This window comes from Oryx dammah, unplaced genomic scaffold (assembly GCF_014754425.2).
Source record: "Oryx dammah isolate SB20612 unplaced genomic scaffold, SCBI_Odam_1.1 HiC_scaffold_5, whole genome shotgun sequence".
NCBI classification, from domain to species: Eukaryota; Metazoa; Chordata; class Mammalia; order Artiodactyla; family Bovidae; genus Oryx; species Oryx dammah.
In genome coordinates, this window is record NW_024070189.1 from 101889579 (window position 1) to 101906172 (window position 16594).

The 16594-nt window shown below is 49.0% G+C and overlaps 1 protein-coding gene across 1 annotated transcript; it reads right to left on the reverse strand.

Annotated features, from left to right (window-relative positions):
* Window positions 1-2452: 2452 nt before the first annotated feature.
* NXNL1 (nucleoredoxin like 1) lies at window positions 2453-6615 on the reverse strand. The gene is made up of 2 exons (XM_040241673.1): window positions 6290-6615; window positions 2453-2783 (listed from the first exon to the last, which is right to left on the reverse strand). Exons 1-2 carry the CDS (start codon window positions 6613-6615, stop codon window positions 2453-2455), a joined length of 657 nt encoding a protein of 218 aa, XP_040097607.1.
* Window positions 6616-16594: the final 9979 nt, after the last annotated feature.

A 16594-nucleotide genomic window follows, 5' to 3' on the forward strand; every position in this document is an offset into this window, starting at 1 on the left:
AGCATGAAATGAAGCACTTGTCCAGCCCCAAAGCCTCTGCTGCTGCTAAGTCGCTTCAGTCGTGTCCGACTCTGTGCGACCCCATAGACAGGGGCCCACTGTCTCTGGGATTCTCCAGGCAAGAACACTAGAGTGGGTTGCCATTTCCTTCTCCAATGCATGAAAGTGAAAAGTGAAAGTGAAGTCACTCAGGCGTGTCCGACCCTTGGCAACCCCATGGACTGCAGCCTACCAGGAGTACTGGAGTGGGGGCGCCATTGCCTTCTCCGCCCAAAGCCTCTAGGGCCTCCCAAATCCGAGCCTCAACTCTCTGCCCACTTACCCTTTCCCGGAGCTGGGAGAAGGTGTGGGTTGCATTTATTAGCATGTTTAGCCCCATTCAGAGGACACGTCCCGCCGCCAGGCGGCGCCAGAGACAAAGTGAAGAGATTGGTGCCCGGGGTGAACTCCAGCTCTGGCTCCTTGGCTGACCTGCCAGGTAGAACCTTATCTTATTGTCATTTCCCAGGAGAAAGGAGGCTTCCCAGGTGGCCCTAGTGGTAAAGAACCCGCCTGCCAGTGTCCGAGACTTAAGAGACCAGGGTTCAGTCCCTGAGTAGAGAAGATCCCCTGGAGAAGGGCATGACAATCCACTCCGGTATTCTTGCCTGGAGTATCCCATGGACAGAGGAGCCTGGAGGGTTACAGTCCATGGAGTCGCAAAGAGCCCGACACGACTGAGGCAGCTTAGCACAGAAGGAGAAAAGGAGGCTTAGAAAGGCGGAGATGACTGTCTTATGGTCACACAGCCAGGACGTGTTCCCGCCTGGCATTTTTGTTATCTATATTCTGCTGTCTCCCCACCCCCACCACCCCCCAGCCCCCACGGGGAATCCTCGGGGTTCACCAAGGACAGGGAGACTGAACCCTCGCTGTAAGTCCGGAACTCAGCGCAGGTGACACCAAATGCTGAACCGCGTCCTTTGTAAACGATAAATCTGTTGTTAAAGGATTGTTGCAAGTTAGCGCATGAAATACGTGAGCAGCTCATTTAGCGTTCACGTGTGATGGGCGAGCCGTTCTCAGCACCATCATTCTGATTTTAGTTTGTAGTTTCCCCTTTTGCAACTATTAACCATCTCACCTCCTTCAGTCTTAAAGATATTTCTGAATATTTAAAAATATGACTCAAACATGCCACTGGAGAACCAAGACAGGCCCTGGGTGACAGATTCTGAGGGGGATCTCACCTAGAAACCTCCGTCATCCGCCCTGCCCTGGGAACCACCCTCCATCTGTTGGCGGGGGTGGCGGGGTGGGAGTTTCGGGGTGAGGGGGTGGGAGGGTGGTCAGAACTGACTCCATCAGGTCCTGCCCTGCTTCTCTCCGCCATGTCATTACACACCCCCTTGCCCTCACTCACTCCTGGAGGGTGGGCCTCAAAAACACCTTCTCTACACCCCAATTCTAGGCTTTTTTTCCGCATCCGGGTAGCTCAGAGCAGCCCCACCCCTACCGCCCCTCTGCTCCTGGGGCTCAGCTCAGAATAAAGACAGCTTCCATCCCCAGCCCTGGGGTTCGGCTTTAAGCTGGGTCCCCTCCCTCTGAACTGAACTGAACCTCCCTCTTCCTGCGCTTCTCAGGTGGCCTTAGTGATAAAGAATCAGCACAGTGGGTTTGATCTCTGGGTTGGAAAGATCCCGTGGAACAGGAAATGACAACCCACTCCAGTATTCTTGCCTGGAGAATCCCATGGACAGAGGAGCCTGGCAGGCCACCGTCCATGGGGTCGCAAGAGTCCGATACGACTGAGCCACGGAGGACCTCCTCCTCCTTCCTGGACTGAACTCAGAGAGGTTCCCTCCCCTCATCCTGTCCCCCTTTCCCGCCTTGTTGAGGCTTTTCAGAGATTCTGCTTGCTCTGCCCGCCAGCCTTCCACCTCGGGGCTCAGAACAGCTTCCCCTACTCTGGTCCCGACCACTACCAGGAGGAGGGGTTTGTCGTTGTTCAGTCGCTCAGTTGTGTCTGACTCTTTCTGACCCCATGGACTGCAGCACGCCAGGCTTCCCTGTCCATCCCCACTCCCGGAACTTGCTCAAACTCACGTCCATCTAGTCGGTGATGTCATCCACCCATCTCATCCTCTGTCGCTCCCTTCTCCTCCAGCCCTCAATCAGGCGGAGATGAGGGCTCATCAAAGAATCGCTCTCCCCCCGCCCCGCCCCGCGCTGCCGCCCGCCCTGCATCCTTGTGTTCTTTCCTGCAGGGGATTCAGAAAAGACCCCAGCCGCCAGTCCCACTTGCCCTTGGGGGTTGGGGGGAGGATTCATCACAGACCTGCCCCTCTCTGTTGGCCGCCCCCCCCCCACCAAAAGGATAGGAGCAGCCAGTTTCCCCCTCCCCGCGGCTCCGCCCCAATCTTCCTCTTGAGGTTTCATCATAGAACCCCCAGTCCTGTCCACCCCGCAGAGGTCAGAACAGTCCCGCGGCCTCGCCCTCGGCCTCGACCTCCTGTCCGGAGCCGCCCGCTCTTCTCCGGCCTCGTGAGCCCCGCGCAGCCGGGTCTACGCGGTACTTGCAGCGGCGCAGGGGCTCAGTAAGGCTCCGCGGCGCGGGGTCGTCCAGGTCCTCGGGCTGCAGAAAGCTGCGGTCCAGCACTTCAGCCGCCTCCTGCCAGTTGGCGAAGCAGGCAGGGCCCAGGCGCCGGATCTCGTCGGCCGCGTCGAGCGTCAGCACATCCCCGCTGGGTTTCAGCACCACGACAGCTGGCAGGCGCTCCACGGAGAACTGGCGCCCAAGGTCCCTGCGGGGCGGGTGGGTCAGTCCGATCGGACCCTCGTCCTAGATCCAGAGCTGAGGAACCCTCCACCCCTCCTCCTAGTACTTACTGAGCGCCTTCTGTGTGCCAGTGTCCCATAGCAGCCTCTGGGAACACCCAGGAACCCAGAGAGGCCGGGGCCACCGTGGCCTCCTGGCTGTGCCTCCAGCACCCCGGCCAGGCACCCACCACAGGGCCTTTGCACTGGCTGTGTCCTCTACCTGCAGCGCTCTCCCCAGACATCTGAGGATTAAGACGCTGTATGCTGCAGACACCCAGCCTTGCATTTCAGTGCCTGATCCACGACTCTCAGCACCCAACACACTGCATAGGTTATTTCTCCTATTGTCATTTTCTCCCACAATAGAAAGCAGTTTCACTGGGGCACGGATTTCTGTCTTTATACCTGGGTGTCCCCAGTGCCTGAAACAGTGCAGAGCATACAGTAGATGCTCAGAAAACGCGCAGGGGATGAGTGAACAAATATTGATCAGTTCCATAAAGAGATATTACACTGGCTAAAGGACTTAGCGCCAGAGAGGGCCTCTCTCAGGAGGTGCCCTTGGAGCTGAGATCTGCAGGATGAGGAAGGGGAGAACAGGGGAAGGTTTTCCCAGGCAGAGGGCTCAGCTGGTGCAAAGGCCTGGACATCAGGGAGAGAGTGGAGTGCGGTCCTGATCATAGTGCAGGGCCGTGGGAAGAACTCGATTTTGTTTTCTGTATGAGAGGAGGGCTGTCAGAAGCCATCCACTGGAGACCTCAGACTTCATCTCCCATTTAGGCCAGAATCTTATGCAGTCTTCATAGAGTAAAGGAGGCTGCCAGGGCTGGGCCCATCCATCCACAGTTCTTAATTTGGGTTCTCGGGTGGCCCTTTTGCCGGCCTTCACACAGAGAAACATAGTGCTTGCAAAATCCCAAAGGAATAGGTTGCCAGACTTAGCAACTAGAAATAGAGGATACCCTGTGTCAACAAATTTGAATTTCATGTAAACAACAAATAACTTTTTATAAGTATATCTCTGAATTATGTGGGACATACTTATACTCCCAATTCGCCATTGCTTATGTGAAATTTACATTGAACTGGGTATCCTGTGTTTTATTTATTTTTAAAAAATTGTTTTTAATTTGGCTATGCGGCCTAATTTGGCTTCCCTGATGGCTCAAATGGTAAAGCGTCTGCCTGCAGTGCAGGAGACCCAGGTTCGATCCCTGGGTTGGGAAGATCCCCTGGAGAAGGAAATGGCAGCCCACTCCAAGACTTTAGCCTGGAAAATGCCACGGACGGAGGAGCCTGGTAGGCTACAGTCCATGGGGTCACAAAGAGTCGGACACAACTGAGTGACTTCACTTTCACTTTCATGTGGCCTATGGGATCTTAGTTCCCTGACTAGAGATCAAACCCACAGTCCCTGCATTGGAAGTTTGTAGTCTTAACCCCTGGACCACCAAGGAATTTCCCTGAGTATTCTGTATTTTATCTGGCAGCCTAGTATGTAGGAAGGGTAGGGGGTAGAAACTGTCTGGATACTTGCCTGGGGGAAGGGTGTCCGACTCTTTATGACCCCATGGACTGTAGCCCACCAGGCTCTTCTGTCCATGGGATTCTCCAAGCAAGAATACTGGAGTGGGCTGCCATGCCCTTCTTCAGGGGATCTTCCCAACCCAGGTATTGAACCCTCGACTCTTACGTCTCCTGCATGGACAGGCGGGTTCTTTACCACTAGCACCACCTGTTGTTGAGAGGACCCTGCTCTAAACAAAGTCAGTGTTTGGCTGTGATGCCCTTGTAGTTGGCATTTCTTGCCCCACAGGAGGGAGATATTTGCCCTTTGGGGAATGGAGCCTTCTCAGCTGCAGAAGCCTGTGGGAGTGAGCAAGTTTGCAAACTCTGATAATCTTGGGTAGCGGATAAAGGTCTCCATGACCAGAAACTTCTAAGTTTTGTAACAAGACTGATGAGATCAGTAAAATGTCCCCAAATCTGCAACTCACTTTCAAATGGTTCAGCACAAACTTCACACCAGTGGAGATAAAGCAAATAGAAAAATATGAATAATTTTCATGGGGTTCATTGTGTGCTCCTTCCAACTTTTTGAAATTCTTCTCTCTCTCTTTTTTCCTCTTGGATGCTCTGCGTGGCTTGAAGGCAATTTTTCATGATAAAAACTGGGGGCTTAAAAAGAATGTAAGTCTGAGACTTCCCTGGTGGTCTAGTGGTTAAGACTTCATGCTTCCACTGCAGGGAGCATAGGTTTGATCCCTGGTGGGGGAACTAAGATCTTGCATGCCACGTGGTGCAGACAAAAAATAAATAAAAAGAATAACAGTCTTATTGCAGAAAAGGGGAAAGTTTGAAAATAGCCACAAATGATCACCCTGTTTATCGGGCAGCTCACTGGCAAGCTTGAACCCAACCACCTCTCTCTCTCTCAGCTCCACTGCTGTCTGAGGATCACAGGCCCACTTATTAGGCGACATTGGGGGCACTGCTGCACACGGTGCCTGCTGGCTTCCCAGGTGGGCGCTAGTGGTAAAGAACCCGCCTGCCAGCGCAGGAGACAGACTCGACCCCTGGGTTGATCCCGGGGTTGGGAAGATTCCCTGGAGGAGGGCATGACAACCCACTCCAGTATTCTTGCCTGGAGAATCCCATGGACAGAGGATGGCTACAGCCCATGGTTACAGCCCATAGGGTCACAAAAGAGTCGGACACGACTGAAGTGACTTAACATGCATGCATGGTACCTGGGGGCTTCTTACTTTTGGTGTTACAGTTCCCTGAACTGGCTGTTTTTTCTCTGAAATCCTCTGAGCCTTTGTGCTGTGTCTGTCCTCTGCCTGGAAACCCTTCCCTTCCCTCACTCTTTACCCTCCTTTCCTCCCTGTCCTTGGGGTTCTCTCATTGAAGCCATTTCCTCTGGGAAGCATCCCCCAACTCCCAAATCTCAGCAAGGTCTCCCTGTTATATTTTCACATGACACTCTCCCTTTCACCTTTGGAATGGTTGCAGTTTGTTATTATGTATTTCTTTGAGTGTTTGAGTGTTGGTTTCACGTTTGGCTCAACCGCTAGGCGGTAAACTCCCCTGCAGCTGGGTGGAAATGGGCATAGGTTCCCCTCCCGCCCCCATCTCCACGCCTGACTTCTCCATCCTGACTGGCCCACAGAGGGTGCTTTTATCAACTCCAGATGGAACAGATACACCAATAAACAAATGGTCCTCCTGGGTAGCTCAAATGATAAAGAATCTGCCTGCAACGTGGGAGACCTGGGTTCGATCCCTGAGTTGGGAAGATCCCCTGGAGAAGGGCATGGCAACCCACTCCAGTATTCTTGCCTGGAGAATTTCATGGACAGAGGAGCCTGGGGGGCTCTGGTCCATGGGGTTGCAAAGAGTCGGACAAGACTGAGCAACTAACACTTCACTTTCAGCAGAAACAGCCCCTCCTCCAGGAAGCCCTCCCTGACCTCTCCTCTTGTCTCACCTCCTCAGGTCATCCTCGAAGGGCAAGAAGAGCCACTTCTTGGGCATATCCCTGAGGAACAGGTCTTGCTGCTCCTCCGTCGGGTCCTGGGACACGTACACCAGGGCCACCTGGGCTGCCCGCAGCACGTAGAACTCATCTGTGAGCCGCACGAAGAAGTCCCGGAGGATGGGTGCAAAGGCCTGGCACTCCGGGCAAGACCCAGCACCAAAGAACAGCAGCACCAGCCGGTTTTCCAGTCGACGGCTGAGCTCAGCCTCTGTGTCCAGCTCATCCTGGTCGCTGTTGTTTCGGATCAGGACGCGGCCGGAGAAAAGGGAGGCCATGGCAACTCTGACTGGGTGCTGGGGACAGGGTAGAAGGACCTTGTGTGACCCTGAGCCTGCTGGCTGGCTGCTGCCCCAGGATTAGGAATCCTTAGGAGGCCAGTTTAGGACTTCAGTAATCTGCCTAAACCTCGACCTGATTCTTTGCTGCCTCTGAGGGCACAGGGCCAGCTGCTCATGGGCCGGTCTCAGGAGACAGCTGCGAAGAAATTAAGAAGCCAGTCAGACTGAGATGCGGGTGTGAAAATAGTTTATTCAATTGTGATGTAAAAAGATAAGTGAATCTTACTGAATGCACTCAGGAATTCAATCTTCATGAATGCATTTGGTAATCCTAAATCACAAAAGCTCTACTAATTAATGACTGTAATTTCTAAGTTGTTGTTTGGTCACTCAATCGTGTCTGACTCTTTGTGACCCCATGGACTGAAACACTCCAGGCTTCCTCGTCCTTCAGTATCTCCTGGAGTGTTCAAACTCATGTCCGTTGAGTTGATGATGCCATCCAACCATCTCATCCTCTGTCGCCCACTTCTCCTCCTGCCCTCAATCTTTCCCAGAATTAGGGTCTTTTCCAGTGAGTCAGCTCTTCGCATCAGGTGGCCAAAGTATTGGAGCTTCAGCTTCAGCATCAGTCCTTCCAATGAATATTCAAGATTTATTTCTTTTAGGATTGACAGGTTTGAACTTCTTGCAGTCCAAGGGACTCTCAAGAGTCTTCACATTTCAAAAGTATCAGTTTTTCGATGCTCAGCCTTCTCTATGATCTAATGCTCACATCTGTACATGATTACTGGAAAAACCATTGCTTTTTCAATACCGACCTTTGTTGGCAAAGTGATGTCTCTGCTTTTTAATATACTGTCTAGGTTTGTCATAGCTTTTCTTCCAAGGAGCAAGTGTCTTTTAATTTCATGGCTGCAGTCACCATCCAGGGTGATTTTGGAGCCCCCAAAATAAAAGTCTGTTCCCATCTATTTGCCATGTGATGGGACTGGATGCCATGATCATAGTTTTTTGAATGTTGAGTTTACTGTGATTTCTAAGTTGAGACGAGCATAAATGATATTTGAAGGTATCCGCCTGCCATGACCATGAGGTTCTATGAAATTATCTGTGATTTACGCAGGTGACAGAGTCACAGGATTGGCCAATAGCTGCTTTGATAGCCCATGAGAAAACATGCACAATTCCGGTTAGAAGTTAATAAGAGTCAACGATTTTTTTCTTCCCTCCTCCCTCCTGAATTCTGTCTGGAGAGCCCACCTTGAGATTCCATGGTGTCTAAGTGTCCAACTCACCGTCATAGTATTTTGCAACCCTCTCCTATCAAGCCCTGGGGACTAGTTTCCCTCTCCTTGAAGCCAAGTTGGCTCCTAACTTGGTCCCCACCCCCTGCTTTTTTTAAAAAAGTTTATTCATTAAAAAAAATGTTTAAATTTATGGCTCTGCTGGGTCTTCATTGCTGCTCGCAGGATTTCTCTAGCTGCAGCGAGCAGCGTCCACTCTTCCTTGTGGTCTGTGGGCCTCTCATTGTGGTGGTTTCTCTTGTTGCAGAGCACGGGCTCTAGAGCACAGGCTCAGCAGTTGTGCCACACGGTCTTGGTTACTCCGAGGCATGTGGGATCTTCCTGGACCAGGGATCGAACCCGTGGCCCCTGCATTGGCGGGTGGATTCTTAACCACTGAACGACCAGGGAAGCCCATTCTTAACTTGCTTTTGACCAACAGAATGTGATGGAAGATGCGAATTCTCAGGATAAGGCTATTCTTGCCTCCCACGCTCTCTCTTTTGGAATGTGGCCTCCTGACATCCCATGTAAGGAAGCTGATCTAGCCCTGAGGTTGGCAGACTTTTTATGTAAAGGGCCAAGGAGTAAATATTTTCCACATTGTAGGCCATATGGTTTCTGCTACAACTTGGAATTCTCTCATTATGTGTGTGCAAAAGCTACTCTAGACAATATGAAAATGAATTTATGTGTCTGGCTTCCAATAGAACTCTATTTACAGACATGGAAATTTGAATTTCCTAGAATTTTCATTTGTCATAGGATACCAATCTTCTGACTTTTTTTTTTTTTCTAACTATTCAAAAATGTGAAAACCATTCTTTGCCCATAATGTGCAGGGTTTGGCCTGTGACCCTATGCCAGTCTACTGGTTCAGAAGCTACATGGAAGACACCTAGATGCCCAGCCAACTTCCAGGACCAATGGCCACACATGTGAGCTTACAGCCTAGCTGCCAGCAGAATGTGGCAGAGTGCCTGAGCCAGGTGAGACCGGCAGAGGACCATCAGGTGTTACTGACCAGGATTGGGTTCTTGGCCTCCTTAATCAATAGAAATTGATCAGAGGCCAGTTAAGAAGTTCAGGCAAGACTTCACTGGCAACCCTGCTGTAGCAGGGAGAGAGAACAAGTAACAGTTTCTGTTGTTTGCTCACTCACTGGAACGGGGGAAAGCCTGTTCCTTATTTGGGGTGAGGGTGAGTATGTGTCCAGGAGGGGCAGGAGGGGTGGCTTTGGAGGTGGTATGTGCAGGTGGCATACCCGATTGTTGTTGCTCAGTCACTCAGTCCTGTTCAACTCTTGGTGACCCCATGGACTGCAACACGCCAGGCTTCCCTGTCCTTCACCATCTCCCAGAGCTTGCCCAAACTCATATTCATTGAGTCGGTGATGCCATCCAACCGTCTCATCCTCTGTCGTCCCTTTCTCCTCCTGCCTTCAATCTTTCCCGGCAAGAGGGTCTTTTCCAGTTAGTCAGTTCTTTGCATCAGGTGGCCACAGCACTGGAGCTTCAGCTTTAGCATCAATCCTTCTAATGAATATTCAGGATTGACTTCCTTTAGGATTGACTGGTTTGATCCTGCTGTCCAAGGGACTCTCCAGAGTCTTCTCCAACACTATAGTTCAAAAGCATCGATTCTTCTGTATTCAGCCTTCTTTATGGTTCAACTCTTACATGACTACTGGAAAAACCATAGCTTTGATTACACAGACCTTTGTTGGCAAAGTAATGTCTCTGCTTTTTAATACGCTGTCTAGGTCATAGCCTTTCTTCCAAGGAACAAGTGTCTTTTAATTTTGTGGCTGCACTCACCATCTTCAGTGATTTTGGAGCCCCCCAAAATAGTCTGTCACTGTTTCCATTGATTCCCCATCTATTTGCCATGAAGTGATGGGACCTGATGCCATGATCTTCGTTTTTTGCATACTGAGTTTTAAGCCAGCTTTTTCACTCTCCTCTTTCACTTTCATCAAGCGGCTCTTTAGTTCCTCTTCGCTTTCTACCATAGGGTGGTGTCATCTGCATATCTGAGGTTATTGATATTTCTCTTGGAAATCTTGATTCCAGCTTGTGCTTCACCCAGCCTAGTGTTTCAAAGGATGTACTCTGTATATAAGTTATACAAGGGTGACAATATATAGCCTTGACATACTCCTTTCCCAATTTTGAACCAGTCCATTGTTTCATGTCCAGTTCTAACTGTTGCTTCTTGACCTGCATGCAGGTTTCTCAGGAGGCAGGTAAGGAGGTCTGGTGTTCCTATCTCTTGAAGAATTTTCCACAGTTTGTTGAGATCCACACAGTCAAAGGCTTTAGCGTAGTCAATGAAACAGAATTAGATGTTTTTCTGTAATTCTTTTGCTTTTTATGATCCAACAGATGTTGGCAATTTGATCTTTGCTTCCTCTGCCTTTTCTAAATCCAGCTTGAACATCTGGAAATTCTCGGTTCGTGTTCTGTTGAAGCTTGTCTTGGAGAATTTTGAGCATTTCTTTGCTAGCATGTGAAATGAGTGCAGCTGTGTCGTAGTTTGAACATTCTTTGGCATTGCCTTTCTTTGGGATTGGAATGAAAACTGATCTTTTCCAGTCCTGTGGCCACTCTTGAGTTTTCCATATTTGCTGGCATATTGAGTGCAGCACTTTCACAGCATCATCTTTTAGGATTTGAAATAGCTCAACTGGAATTCCATCACCTCCACTAGCTTTGTTCATAGTGATGCTTCCTAAGGCCCACTTGACTTCACATTCCAGGATGTCTGGCTCTAGGTCAGTGATCACACCATCATGATTATCTGGGTCATTAGATTTTTTCTGTACAGTTCTTCTCTGTATTCTTGCCACCTCTTCTTAATATCTTCTGCTTCTGTTAGATCCCTACCATTTCTGCCCTTTATCGAGCTCATCTTTGCATGAAATGTTCCCTTGGTATCTCTAATTTTGTTGAAGAGATCTCTAGTCTTTCCCTTTCTGTTGTTTTCCTCTATTTCTTTGCACTGATCACTGAGGAAGGTTTTCTTATCTCTCCTTGCTATTCTTTGGAACTCTGCATTCAAATGGGTATATCTTTCCTTTTCTCCTCTGCCTTTCACTTCTCTTCTTTTCTCAGTAATTTGTAAGGCTTTCTCAGACAGCTGTTTTGCCATTTTGCGTTTTGTTTTCTTTTTTTTTAGTTCTATGCAGTTTATTGCTACCAACTCATCTCCCTCCAGCCTCATGCACGCGTACTCAGTCATGTGACCCCATGAACTGCAGCCCACCAGGCCCCTCTGTCCATGGGATTCTCCAGGCAAGAATACTGGAGTGGGTTGCCATTTTCTTCTCCATGCATTTATTTTTCCCGGGGATGGTTTTGATCACTGCCTCCTGTATAATGTTGCAAACCTCCGTCCATAGCTCTTCAGGCACTCTATCAGATCTAATCCCTTGAATCCATTTGTCACTTCCCCTGTATAATCATAAGGGATTCGATTTAGGTTTACCTGAATGGTCTAGTGGTTTTCCCTACTTTCTTCAATTTAATTCTGAATTTTGCAATAAGGAGTTCATGATTTGAGCCACAGTCATATTCAGCTCTTGTTTTTGCTGACTGTATAGAGCTTCTCCATCTTTGGCTGCAAAGAATATAATCAATCTGATTTTGGTATTGACCATCTGGTGATGCCCATGTGTAGAGTCATCTCTTGTGTTGTAGGAAGAAGGTGTTTTCTATGATCAGTGCATTATCTTAGCAAAACCCTGTTAGCTTTTGCCCTGCTTCATTTTGTCCTCCAAGGCCAAACTTGCCTGTTACTCCAGGGATCTCTTAACTTCCTACTTTTGCATTCTAACCCCCTGTGATGAGAAGGACACCTCTTTTTTTGGTGTGTGTTCTAGAAGGTCTTGTAGGTCTTCACAGAACTGTTCAACTTCAGCTTCTTCGGCATTAGTGGTTGGGGCATAGACTTGGATTACTGTGATATTGAATGGGTAGCTTGGAAATGAACAGATATTATTCTGTCGTTTTTGAGACTGCACCCAAGTACTGCATTTTGGACTTTTTTGTTGATTGTGAGGGCTACTCCATTTCTTCTAAGGGATTCTTGCCCACAGTAGTAGATATAATGGTCATCTGAATTAAATTCACCCATTCCTGTCCATTTTAGGTCACTGACTCCTAAAATGTCGACCATCACTCTTGCCATCTCCTGTTTGACCTCTTCCAATTTACCTTGATTCATGGACCTGACATTACAGGTTCCTGTGCAACATTTTCCTTTACAGCATCAGACTTTACTTCTGTCACCAGCCACATCCGCAACTGGGTGTTGTTTTTGCTTTGGCTCCGTTTCTTCATTCTTTCTGGAGTTATTTCTCCACTCTTCTCCAGGAGCATATTGGGCACCTACCGACCTGGGGAGTTCCTCTTTCAGTGTCCCATCTTTTTGCCTTTTCATACTGTACATGGGGTTCTCAGGGCAAGAATGCTGAAGTGGTTTGCCATTCCCTTCTCCAGTGGACCTCATTTTATCAGAAGTCTACACGACCCATCCATCTTGGGTGGCCCTACCCAGCATTGGCTCATAGTTTCTTTGAGGTGGACAAGGCTGGGATCCGTGTGGTCAGTTTGATTAGTTTTCTGCGATTATGGTTTTCATTCTGTCTGCCCTCTGATGGATGAGTATAAGAGGCTGGTGGAAGCTTTCTGGTGGGAGAGACTGGCTGTGGGGGGAATCTGGGTCTTGCTCTGATAGGCGGGGCCATGCTCAGTACATCTTTACTCCAATTTTCTGCTGGTGGGTGGGGCTGTGTTCCCTTCCTGTAGTTTGGCCTGAGGCCAGACTACAGTCAGGCTAATGGCAGTAATGACCACCTCCTTCAAAAGGACTTATGCCAGAATGGCGGGCCTCCCAGGACTGTTGTAGTTAGTGCCCCTGACCCTTGGGCAGGCCACTGTCGACCCACATCTCCACCAGAGACTCCTGGACACTCACAGGCAAGTCTGGCTCAGTCTCCTGTGGGGTCACTGCTCCTTTCTCCTGGGTCCTGGTGCACACAAGCTTTTGTTATGCCTTCCAAGAGTCTTGTTTCCCTGTGCGTTCTCAGCCCTTTGGCTGGATCCCCAGTTTGGGAAATCTGTTGTGGGCCTTAGAACTTTTGCAACAGTGTGAGGACTTCTTTGGTGTAATTGTTCTCCAGTTTGTGGGTCATCTGCTCAGTGCCTCTATGGTGGGGCTAACGGTGACTTCCTCCAAGAGGACTTAGGCCACGTGCCACGATGCCCGGGTCTGCTGCAGCCAGAGCCCCTGTCCCTGCGGCAGGCCACTGCGGACTCTTGCCTCCGCAGGAGACACTCAAACACTCGAAGGCAGGTCTGGCTGAGCCTCTTGTTGGGGTAACTGATTCTTTCCCTGGGTCCTGGTGTGCACAAGGTTTTGTTTGCACCCTCTGAGCATCTCTGGTGGGTCTGAGATTTGATTTGAAATGCGATTGCACCTCTCCTGCTATCTTGTTGGGGCTTCTCCTTTGCCCTTGGACACTGGGTATCTTTTTTTGGTGGGATCCAACATACTCCTGTCACTAGCTGTTCAGCAGCTAGTTGTGATTTTGGTGTTCACGCAGAAGATGAAGTTTTGTTCCTGACACCCTGCTTTTGCTCCCCGATCTTCAGAAGCGGGAGTTGGGTTTTTTTTTTTTGGTCTTTTTGTACCTTGTTGTCCACAGCTTTTGTTTTTGTTTTTAATACTTATTTTTGTTTATCTATTTGGCTGTGCCAGGTCCTAGCTGTGGCATGCAGAATCTTTAGTTGTGGCATGTGGGATCTAGTTCCTTGATCAGGAATCGAACCCAGGCCCCCTGCCTTGGGAGTGTGGACCACCAGGACCCCTTGGGAGTGTGGACACCTTGGGAGTGTGGACCACAGGGAAGACCCATATGCATTAATTTTTAGCAGAGACATTACTTTGCCGACTAACGTCCATCTAGTCAAGGCTGTGGTTTCTCCTGTGGTCATGTATGGATGTGAGAGTTGGACTGTGAAGAAAGCTGAGTGCTGAAGAATTGATGCTTTTGAACTGTGGTGTTGGAGAAGACTCTTGAGAGTCCCTTGGACTGCAAGGAGATCCAACCAGTCCATTCTGAAGGAGATCAGCCCTGGGATTTCTTTGGAAGGAATGATGCTAAAGCTGAAGCTCCAGTACTTTGGCCACCTCATGCGAAGAGTTGACTCATTGGAAGAGACTCTGATGCTGGGAGGGATTGGGGGCAGGAGGAGAAAGGGACGACAGAGGATGAGATGGCTGGATGGCATCACGGACTCGATGGACGTGAGTCTGAGTGAACTGTGGGAGTTGGTGATGGACAGGGAGGCCTGGCGTGCTGCGATTCATGGGGTCGCAAAGAGTCGGACACGACTGAGCGACTGAACTGAACTGATCTCCCTACAAGGGAGCTCAGTTGTTAAAGAATTTGCCTGTAATGCAGGAGACCTGGGTTAGATCCCTGAGTTGGGAAGATCCCCTGGAGAAGGAAATGGCAACCCACTCCAGTATTCTTGCCTGGAAAATCCCATGGACAGAGGAGCCTGGTGGGCTCTGGTCCATGGGGTTGAAGAAGAATCGGATATGACTTCATTCTGATAGGGATAGAGTAAGATAGTTACACGGCTAGAAATCCCACTTGGGGATGATAGGTGGAGAAGGACTTCAGGAGATCATTATAAACTACACACCGATCAGGAAACGCCCAGATCTTCTGGTGACTAAGCAACAACTGGAACATTTTGAGATTAAACAAACTTACTTAGGCCAGTATCACAGAAAAAGATACAAGACCCGCTCTTGGCCTTGTAAGATAAAGAACCCTGAAAAACTGCATTCCTGCACGTAGCATGCACAAGAATACGGGGGAAAGGTGAAAGAAACTAGGGGAAAGGTGACATTATACTGAAACCTGAGATGAATTACCATATTTCAGTCTATGTTACAAACTTTTTGCTAATATCCATATGATTCTAGGTAGCCCATAAGAGTCCCAGTTAGACCATATAGAGTTAGAAGAGGAGCTAATGATGTAAGTCTTGACATCGATCCAAGAATGAGGAAGAAAGTGGCATTCTTTCCTCCTCATTTTTTCTTTTTAAAGATGTATCTGTTTGCTCATTTATTTTTGGTTGTCCTGGCTCTGCTGCTTGTGGGATGTCTCTAGTTGCGGGGAGAGGGGACTGCCTTTCATTGGGATGTGCGGGCTTCTCACTGTGGTGACTGCTCTTGCTGCAGAGCACAGGCTCTAGGAGCTCAGGCTTCGGTCGCTGTGGCGCCCGGGCTTAGCTGCTCCAAGGCCTGTGGGTTCTTCCTGGACTAGGGAGTGAACCTGTGTGCCTTGTTTTGGCAGGTGTATCCTTAACCACTGGACCACCAGGGAAGGGCTCCCTGTGGCTCAGATGGTAAAGAATCCACCTGCAATGCAGGAGACCTGGGTTCGACCCCCATGCTTTGTTCTCAGTGTGGCAGAGTGCTCTTTCCTGCCTGCTTGTATCCTTCACAAGCATCCTATACTATTAAATCCACTTCTTACCTATCACTTTGCCTCTTGTTGAATTCTTTCTGCACCAAGACAAAAGCAGCTGAGCTTCAGTAAGCCCTGTGATCAAGTGTGACATTTCAGCTGGGAGACTGTGGGTCTGAGTCCCATCTGAGGCATGTGGCTTCAATTCCGTCCAGAAACAATTTCCTGGTCAGATTTTCCTCAGTCTGCCAGAACCGTGGGAAGTCCCAACTTGTTGTGAATTCAAGATGTTACTGAGAGCAAAATGATCTCAACAATGGGGAATTTTTCTTTGATATTTATGAGGTATGAAGGAAAATAAAAGCAAACCTCAGGAAAATGGCGTTGGGAGGCCAGAAGGGGGAGCTCTCACGCAGTACACTCAAGGTCAATAACAGGAAGAACTGTCCTTTACAGGCCCCAACGGAAGATTCATGTTACAGGCACCAAGCAGAAAAGATGTACATTGCATCACCTACAGGAAATCGAGTCCCCCAGGAACTTCGCCAATGAGGAACTGTCATCACCTCAACTCTCACTTTTCTCCAATGGATTTTCCTAAAACAATGCCTCTCAACTTCCTCCTTTTTCTCTGTAAAAGAATGACCCTCTTCTTCAAAAAAATGATTATTTATTCATTTATTTGGTTTTTCCCAGTAATCATGTACGGATGTGAGAGTTGGACTATATAAAGAAAGCTAAGTGCCAAAGAATTGATGCTTTTGAACTGTGGTGTTGGAGAAGACTCTTCAGAGTCCCTCGAACAGCAAGGAGATCCAACCAGTCCATCCTAAAGGAGATCAGTCCTGGGTGTTCATTGGAAGGACTGATGCTGAAGCTGAAACTCCAATACTTTGGCCACCTGATGCAAAGAACTGACTCATCTGAAAAGACCCTGATGCTGGGAAGGATTGGGGGCAGGAGGAGAAGGGGACGACAGAGGATGAGATAGTTGGATGGCATCACTGACTCAATGGACATGAGTTTGAGTAAACCCTGGAAGTTGGTGATGGACAGGGAGGCCTGGTGTGCTGCAGTCCATGGGGTCGCAAAGAGCTGGACACGACTGAGCGACTGAACTGAACTGATTTATTTTGGCTGCACTGGGTGTTTGTTGCATCACGGGCTTAGTTGTATGTGGAATCTTAGTTCCCCAACCAGG